The 9,184-nt window shown below is 36.9% G+C and overlaps 1 protein-coding gene across 3 annotated transcripts; it reads right to left on the bottom strand.

The window, feature by feature from the left end:
• Window positions 1–310: 310 nt before the first annotated feature.
• Drep2 (DNA fragmentation factor-related protein 2) lies at window positions 311–8,694 on the bottom strand. Of its 3 annotated transcripts, XM_090105320.1 has the most exons (5): window positions 8,628–8,694; window positions 8,207–8,271; window positions 6,829–6,925; window positions 5,268–5,441; window positions 311–4,464 (listed from the first exon to the last, which is right to left on the bottom strand). In XM_090105320.1, exons 2-5 carry the CDS (start codon window positions 8,225–8,227, stop codon window positions 3,512–3,514), a joined length of 1,245 nt encoding a protein of 414 aa, XP_089961446.1. In that variant the 5' UTR covers window positions 8,228–8,271; window positions 8,628–8,694; the 3' UTR covers window positions 311–3,511. The 3 variants fall into 3 exon arrangements, with proteins under 3 accessions (XP_089961446.1, XP_089961445.1, XP_089961447.1); XM_090105319.1 differs by having other exon boundaries at window positions 8,207–8,691; XM_090105321.1 differs by lacking the exons at window positions 8,207–8,271; window positions 8,628–8,694 and adding an exon at window positions 7,471–7,549.
• Window positions 8,695–9,184: the final 490 nt, after the last annotated feature.

Below are 9,184 nucleotides of genomic sequence, written 5' to 3'. Positions count from 1 at the left end.
AATAAATAATAATTTCCATAAGCTTAAAACATAATGTCAATAAATATAATGTTTTATTTTATTAATGTGTGCGTAACGTATGTTAACATCATAAACTTATTAGAACCTGTACAAACATATATTTGCTTTAAATTGAGTATGCTAATATATTCGATAATGATTATTATAATTTAATATTACCAGAAATTTAATATGAACTAAATCAAGGAAAACAAGTTGATAAAATATAGACAATAACTCAACTAGGTAATTGATAGCAATTTAATTTAAACATAACTCATTGCTAATGTTAAAATGATTTAAAATTAAATGACTAGTCAATCCAAAATATTTCATACTATTTGTATCATAATATATAACTAGATAGTACATAATATATTTAACACATTTCTTAAAAAATAAAAATACTTTAAACAATGAGTAGAACGTTTAAAAAAATAAGTGAACACAATATTTTTACTAATTAGGTACATTAATACTTAGATAATTAAAATCGTTTAATACTGAATTAATAAATAATCTCCTTTATTTACGATAATTACTATAAGTAATTTATAACATTGTATGAATGTAATCAATGGTTATACATACAGACACAAAGACAGACGTGAAAACCTATTTACAATAGATTTTAGCCGATTTTGGACGATAAAACGGTAAACGTAAATTATTTCCATATCAGAAAATGCTAATTCATTTAGGATATCCGATCTGTGCGTTTTCCGTCGTCATTTTTTCCCTTTGGTATATATTTTTATAACACTCTCATATCATCGATGTAAATTGTAAACACTGATCAATTTGAAAGCTTGATTATTTTCGATATTATTATAGGACTTTTTTCACAAAACACATGCATTTTTAGGTATATATTTTTTTTAATTAAGATGTAGATATTGTAAAAATCAAAATTGATGTATTTATTTGAAAGTCACTGTCTTTTATATATATCGTACAGAATTGTGGAGTACCTACATAGGTATTATTAGGTATGTTTACTGTATACTGTATTTTTTATCGCAAAAGTAAAAATTTGCTAATTAAAAACCAATAATAGACTCTTCACTAACGTTAACTAATGAAGATAAAAATTGAAAATGTACTACTTAAAATGAATAAAATTATCTGGGAAATTAGACTTCTATAATATGACGAAATTAAGTATTAAACATAATATAACTTGTTTCATGTTTTGTCGGTTTCATAGTTCGTTTGACATGAAACTATTTTTATATATCGTTAAAGTTACAAATTCTCTTAAAGTATCCTAAAATCCACAATGCTTCATAAAAACTCAGCCACTTGTTCTGTACTAGTAGATTCGCCTAAATTTATTAGTAAGAGTAATTTTAGAAATTAATTAATTATTTAACAAACTCCTTAAAATAAAATTACTAATTATGTATCAAAATATCAAAAGACGGTATGAAATAGTCCATGAACATCGCTTTTTTATATTTATGTGTATAAATGTAAACAATATATGTACATACCTAGAAAGTATATTTTTATTGCCTTCAATATACCGTGATGAAGAATCATATTATATATAGGTATATTTTTTTGATATTGGAATTTACTTTCTATTCTTGACTTCACCGGATATTATAAGCTAGAAACTGTGCTTTTTTTAATTCGATTTTTTTATGTAGGTAGATACATATCTAATGTTGTCTCTATTGTAGAGACAACCTCAAATTCATTTTTTCAAAACCATCTAAATTAATGTATACGAATAGTTAGATACATTTTTAAATAACTAAGTATATTAATTTTATGATTACGGTAGATTTGGAGACAAGCCTAAATGTGACTAATTTCTTATGGTATTTTGTATAATATTGAGCAGAAACAATTAAAGCTCTTACCGGAGTATTCGGATTTCGATGCGATTTCATGGACTATTTAACACAATATTATTAATAATTAAACAATAAAAGGACATCACATAACACGTACAGGCTTCGTGCACCAAACTAGACATTACGCGTGAATCCGTGACCTCATCCATGACATGTGTTGGTGACCTGTACTTACCCAATAATAATTTAATAATCATTAATATTAACCTTAAATAACTATACAATTTATGACGCCCCGGCGGGACTGTAAAACTTATTAAATTTCATATATCATACAACAGTGTGTACTGTACTATACAAAAATTAAAAACGTTACAATAATACTACAATACCATAGAGCTAGATACAAGACCCAACTTACTACTACCATGTCGATTCTGCACGATGATAAGATGCAATCGTGGTTTAATCATATTTTTATTACAACCTCTTTTATAACAGTGTAGGTAATTTTATCGATTAGTAAGTATAATTTATTTTATCTAGGTATCATATTTCCTAACTCACTCTCTCTGAAGTATCGCTTTCTATTCCGGCATCGACGACAAGCCTGTGTCCTTCAAAGGTCGAATGTTACAAGGTAGCGACTCTGTGCAGTCTACGATACAGTATCTGCTCGCTCAGACTCATTTGCCAGAAGACCCAACTATTCCCTATCCGACAACCGATATCGCAAACACGTACATAAACGAATATATTATGAGCAATATTTTTTTGCCTTATCCTGTAATTATTTAATTTCCTATACCGAATACGAACGTCTCGTGTATAATAGACTAATTTTTCTATATTTATTGTTTTTTATTCACGTATATATAGAGTCGTGTTACATTATGAACGATGTAAATGACCAACGTAACAAGGAAGTTTGTAAAAATTGTAAACGATGCTTAGGCCAAAATAGAAATTAAACAAAGCACGTTTGTAAAGTAATACGAAAATTTGGCACACTGTAAAGTCGGAGAGGAGATAAAATCGTTAATTCGTACCAAATATACTAATGTATTATGAAATTTGATTTCTTGAGTAGTCGCTAAATTGTGTATAATTTATTATATATCTAATTACATACTGAAAACAAACTCGATGATATACATTTGTGCAGATACCATGTCTGTTGACGGGGCAATACATCGTGTACACGTCGCCGCTCGCTCCCAGTCCCAGCACCGGTGCGGGAACTGAGCCACCGTCGTGATCGTCAGCGGCACGCTTAATTAGTCATCTTAGAAAACGATAGGAAGTCAGTTTTACTTATATTAATTTCACTATTTATTAACTAGGCCTCGGCATCGCCTCGCCCCGCAGACGAAGTCGCGAGGACGGCGCGAGGCGGCCGCGGCAAAATTTCATAAAAGTCTCTAAGTGCGACCTATCACGCTCTAAACTACGTTCCGAGCCAAAATGTCGCTAAAATTGTAGTCGAACACGCACCCGATGCACCAGAAAGAATTCGAATTCTTCTATAAAACACGTTCGGCAAGTGCGCGGCGATCGGATGCGGTTCCGTCGAGTCGTGTCACACGGGGGAGATCCGGCGGGCAGTGGGCGTTGCGACGAGGGCAGTGCGGCGATCAGCGTGCGGCGACGCGGCACAGCGCCAGGCGGAGCGCGGCGGCGGCGGGCACGGCGGCGCCGCACAGGCCCGATCAGAGCCTGTCCTCTTCCTCTTCCTCCTCGCCCTCGTCTCCCGCCTCCTCGTTCTCCTCCCGGTAGCCCGGGTGTTCACTGATCGCGTAGTAATTGCCGTTGTATATCACGCCCAGCTCCCGCAGTGCGTCCCCGCGTATGGTCGCCTTGATCGTCCAGTTGTAACAATCGTCCGACTCCGATTCGCGGTCGAGCCTCTCGACGTCTAATATTTTCGAGCTTAATCTTTCTAATATGATACCTATATCTTTAATGGTGAGATGACGTTTCTGATCGACACTGAGCTGATCTATTAGAAGAAGAAACTTCTCTGACGTCACAGCCTCGTCTTCGACCAGAGTGTTTTCCGTTTCACTTTCGGAAGAGTCCCGCTCGCCGCGCCGGGCCGATTCAGCGTCCAGGAAGCGAACGTGGCCTTTCGGCCGACCCTGTGGTGAAGCGCGCGGTTGGGAATCTTGTATGGGCGACGTAGCTACGCTTTTGTGTACGGCGATGCGTCGGCCCTCCTCGTGTAGAGCGCAGCAGTGGAAGTCACACTCGTCCGTGGACGGCCGGTGCTGGTGCGGCGGCGGGGCGTGGGCGGAGTGCGGGCCGGCGTGCGGGGGCGCGGCGGCGCGGCACTCCGCCGTGTGCACGTGGTGGTCGAGCGAGGAGGAGGCGCGCGACAGGCGGCCGCGCGCGGGCCCCGGCTCGTCGTGGTTGACGACGGTGATGTGCGGCGGCGGGGGCTGCGGCCTGTCTAGCGACGTCTGGATGACCAGCGAGGGCCGGCGGTCGGGCTTGGCCTGGCGGCTCGGCGAGCGCGCGGCGGGCGACGCCTGCGGCCGCTGGTCCCAGTGCAGCACCACGGTAACTCGCCCCTTGTTGTCCATGATCTTCCATGAAGGAGTCTCATCGTGCAACTCGAGCGCGTGGATCGTTTCGCATACTATTTTTGGTATTGCCGATATCGCTGGAAAATAATTAAAGTATTTTATTGAGACTGTAGAAATAAATCGACATGAATTACAAAGGAATGTGATACAATTAAATGAAGCGTAAACTTAATGCAATAAAATGTTATGTTTGTATTTTAATTTTAAATTGTGTGGCTATGAAAATACATTTTATGAAATCTTTTCATAAAACAGGTTAATACATCAATATAATGTTATCGTGTTCCTGGTAGAATGTTTCGGGAATTTAAATTAAACAGGATTCATATATAAATTCCTCGTAAAATAAAACATCATATTATAAAAATGATGCACCACCTGTTGGTATGTTAAAAATATTGCCTGATTGCATATTCCACACACAAATAACAATTTTTATGGGAACTCACCAATCAGTTTTTTATAATAAAAAACGATTTTTTATTAGTTTGTTTCAACGCGCCCATCTCAGAAGCTACTGGTTCGAATCACGAATGTAACTGATTTTTTGGCCATTTATCGAAGAAGATATAGCTATATAAAATTGCGCTCCGAGCAATAACAAAAATATTCCATCTGAGTGCTCTCAATGGCAAATGACTATAATATAAATATTCCTGCAAGAGCAGACGTAGCATGGTAAACTATTTATAACTAGCTGTTCTCCGCGGTTTCACCCGATTGTTCCTCTCCTGTTGGTCTTAGCGTGATGATATAGCCTTCCAAGATAAATGAGCTATCTAACACTGAAAGAATTTTTCAAATTGGACTAGTAGTTCCTGAGATTATCGCGTTCAAACAAACAAATATACAAATTCTTCAGCATAGATATAGAACGTACCGGCCTTGATGACGTCGACTCCAGTGGGGTACCATCGCTCGCCCTGCCGCAGCAGCAGCAGCACGGTGTTGGGGGGCAGAGTCCGCCAGTACTCGCCGTCCTCCACCTGCGTCCCGTCGCTCTCGAGCACCAGCCGCACGGGCTCACTCGCTGCTACCGATAACTTCTCCTTCCCTACAATCCAATTGTGGCCATTAGATTGATACGCTCGAGTACGCTTTCACGTAAAAGGACTGAAAATTAGGACAATATGGACGCGAAGAGCCTTGTTTGTAGTTAGGTATATAGATACCACCAGTTTGTAAATCAATTTAAATGAACTGATTCATGATTTAATCATAAGTATTATGTAATGTGCATTAAAGTCATATACCTACATATTATATTAGTTCCTAATGTGATAAGTAAAAATCACTAGCACTTTCAAACTTCTGCATACCCTATGTAAACTTTACGCAACCGCGCCCCTTTAAACCGATTCGTAGTAGTAGTCTATCGTACACTAATTACTTCATAGTAAAAACGCGTGTAAGACGTGCACTTTGCACGTAGCACCGCTGGGGACTGACCAGGGCGCGACCAGGAAAGCAGGTCAAGCGTACAACCGTGAGAAATTCTATTGACCTGCCGTAAACAGTTTACAGATGTGCAATGTGCATTCCTCACACCAGGTGTTAGGCTTAGGTGACATCATAATTGGATATGTGCGTATATGAGGCATACGATAATTTTGGGAAAACTATTGGGAAGGATATTATATTGGTTCATTTATTTTGTAAAGAACAAAAGTAAGGAACAATTTTATTTATCCTTAGTAGTAGTTGTCATCAGTCAAATTTAAAAGCACGGTTGGTTGCATTTTAATGATGCAACAAGTGTATGTAAAAAAAAATTAAACAAAATGACAACTCTATGATTGTAATAATGTCAAGATTCAGGGTATTTATTTAGCGCTTAATCACTTTTTGTGGGATTTTGTTGAACTAAAGATAAATAAACTTTTTAATAATAGTTTAGTTACGATAATATGTAATTATTTTGAACTGCTACAATTTTCAATGACAAACAATAACATGTTTAAAATGTTCTCCAACCATTAGAAAAATATTATTTATGCTTAAAGATACCTATGGTTAAATCGCGATCGGTATCATTTTCAGGGATCTTCAAATGTAAGGAAAAATTAAAATTTTGATAAAGAGATTGGCGATTTAGAGTTTTTCTTGGAAGCATCAGTATTCGATCTATGTATATACTATTCAATTATTATTTTTCTTTTTTAATGAAAAACTGCAGTCTTGTTTACGTAGAGAACGGTAGCACATACATTCTGCCACAACAATCAATATTCTTAACAACTACGTGATAATAATTTAGTTACTTAAACATAGCCAGACCTAGACTTAGTGTTCTCTTTCCTCTTACGTCTAAAATACCGATCGTAATACACATTTTTTATTTTTAATAATTTTTTATAGCCATCTCCCTATCGGTTAGTTCCACAACATTAATATTGTTCGTAAGGATTATAATATACTATTTAAAAACCTAGGATACTGACCTCTATGTATTAACTCCTCAAAGCTAGTGACTACCAACCCCTTTCTTACATTACGAGAGCTGTCCCATATCTTGAAAGGCCTCTTTCCTCTAACCTCCTGAAAGAAATCATTCTCATTAACATAACCCTGCTAACTGCTTAGATCTTTTCATATTACTTATTTTGATACTACCCTATAAGTCCTAGCGTATCATTTTGTATCTATCGCATTATTTTGGTAATTAATTCCAGAACAATCTAAATGTTATAATAAACTTTCAACAAATGTAAAAACTTTTGCAATTTATTATGCAAGATTTTATCTTCTGTTCAATGATATCAATACAGTAGCAATTACAAAATAAGGAGCCTTGATTTTTCATATCATACAAGTATAAGTACAAATTGTTAACAAGTATAAAATAATCGTAAGGTAATAATCACTCTAAACATTGCTAAAATCACAAACAATACGGAGACAAAATACTTTTAATATTAGCAATTATGGGATAGGAAGTAATGAATTAATTTCGATAATGTTCCTTTTGAAATTTGAATTAAATGGTTGAAATAAGCGATTTAAAACTAGTGCATGAAAAACCTAAATAAGTGTTAAATATTACAATATTTATCTAATTACAAAAAAAGAAAATATTCGAAGACCTTGGGACACATCTTTTATTCATTTTTCCATCGTAGCAAAAAGTATCGCTTGAACGTTTTATAATTATTCATCATTTATTATTTACAATCTGCAAAGGTATGAAAATGTCAAAAATGTTTCATGAAATGAGGGCTTATGACTAAAACAAAGCATAAACTGAAAAATCATGCGCGTGCTACGCGGTGCGTCGTATCGGCTACGGCGTAGCCTATGTCCTGCTAGCCTGCACTAGCTGCAAGACTGCACTGGGTGCAACGCCCGAGCGACCTGCGCCCCCGCCCCGCGGACCCCTCGTAACCCCCTTACAATCCCGCACATGCCCAACTCACTGACACGCCCCTGCACGCACTGTGCGTTGACCTACTGACTCCTTCTACGATCTTTAATCTAAACTGTCCCAACAGTGGGCATAAATAACAAGACTGTTCATATCCACTTCCGTCAATGTCTATATTGTTAATGTTTCAAATCAGCTGATACTCATATAGTGTACGTAAACTTCTGATATAATTTTGTGCGTAAACAATTTTTTTTTTATCAAAACTGACCGCTTTAATAAGCAAATGAAACATACTGCATTCCGTATTATTTATTGGGGTGGTTTATGAAGAAGAGGGATGTTAAAAAATATTTTAGATGTTTTAACGGGATTGGTGTAAAATAAATTGGCAAATAATTTCAAATTTCGGAATGAGCGATGAGGATGCAGCTAAGGTCAATGATTACTAAAATTACCTCTTGTATTTCGACAATCATTTTGACGGCACTCACTTCACTCAAAGTCCACTTAATTGTCTATCCTCTAAAGTAAAACATTATAAAAATATCAACTCATTAATCGACAGACGAAAATGGTACGTAATGTTAAACATACTGTTTTACAGTTACATAACATTTTGAAAACAAATCGTAATCACAAAATATAAGAAACGTTTATTGTCCATTAAATGGAAAAGCACAACGTTCAATAAATATTCCTATAATGTATAAAATCGCGTAAATAATATCTATAAAAACATTTCTGTATCACTGCACGGTAAAACTTGACAAATGCGAACGTCATTGCCACTCAACAACTTTACGTAATAATCCGACGCTCTCGTAATCCAATTACAGGTTCACGCGGAAAAATAAAATGCTATTAAGTACGTAATACATGTAATATAATTATAGTTTTTAGAGGTTAAATAGAGTTGGACGGCGCGGTGCGCCGGCGAGCGCCGCGGCGGCTCTGCTGCCTCGCAAATCGTAACTCGTGACCGGGTCGCGGCCTCCTTCCCTCTGAGGGCGGAGGGAGCCCCCGCCCCGCGCACCGCACACCCCCGCTGAGGCCTCAGACCCGCACTGCAGCGCCCGTCCGATGCCGTAACATCTTCGAAATTAACAACACCAATGATGCACTTTTCGTGTGGATATTAAAAAGTATTTAACCCACTGTCAGAACTCGTAGAGCGTCGATATGATGAATGGATTGCAACACTATTTTGTGATTCGCTTTTAGCGTGAATGTTTTGTAGCAAATACGATTTTACGGTGAATTACATCTTTAAGCTTTCCATGTTTTCATATTATTTATAATTTATTTTGATAGGATAAAAATAAAAGCAATTACAAATATTTCAATATGATCGAATCCGGACTACACGATACGGTAAAGCTGTATTTAAACGTTGCCGTGCTACGAACTCATGAGCTACGATATTCTCGTAGCAA

This window comes from Colias eurytheme, chromosome 9, assembly GCF_061535395.1.
Source record: "Colias eurytheme isolate Ceu_HAF_F1 chromosome 9, ilColEury1 Martin Lab GWU primary, whole genome shotgun sequence".
NCBI classification, from domain to species: Eukaryota; Metazoa; Arthropoda; class Insecta; order Lepidoptera; family Pieridae; genus Colias; species Colias eurytheme.
The sequence above is the reverse complement of the archived record's forward strand: the minus strand, read 5'-3'. Positions and strand labels throughout refer to the sequence as shown.

Excerpts from the sequence above, each read along its gene's own strand:
- Drep2 (XM_090105320.1), bottom strand. The coding sequence starts at position 8,227 with ATGATTGTCGAAATACAAGAG. Across the intron at positions 5,442-6,828 it reads TGAGGAGTTAATACATAGAG|GGAAGGAGAAGTTATCGGTA; the intron begins GTCAGTATCCTA and ends ATTGGATTGTAG. Across the intron at positions 4,465-5,267 it reads AGTCGACGTCATCAAGGCCG|CGATATCGGCAATACCAAAA; the intron begins GTACGTTCTATA and ends ATTATTTTCCAG.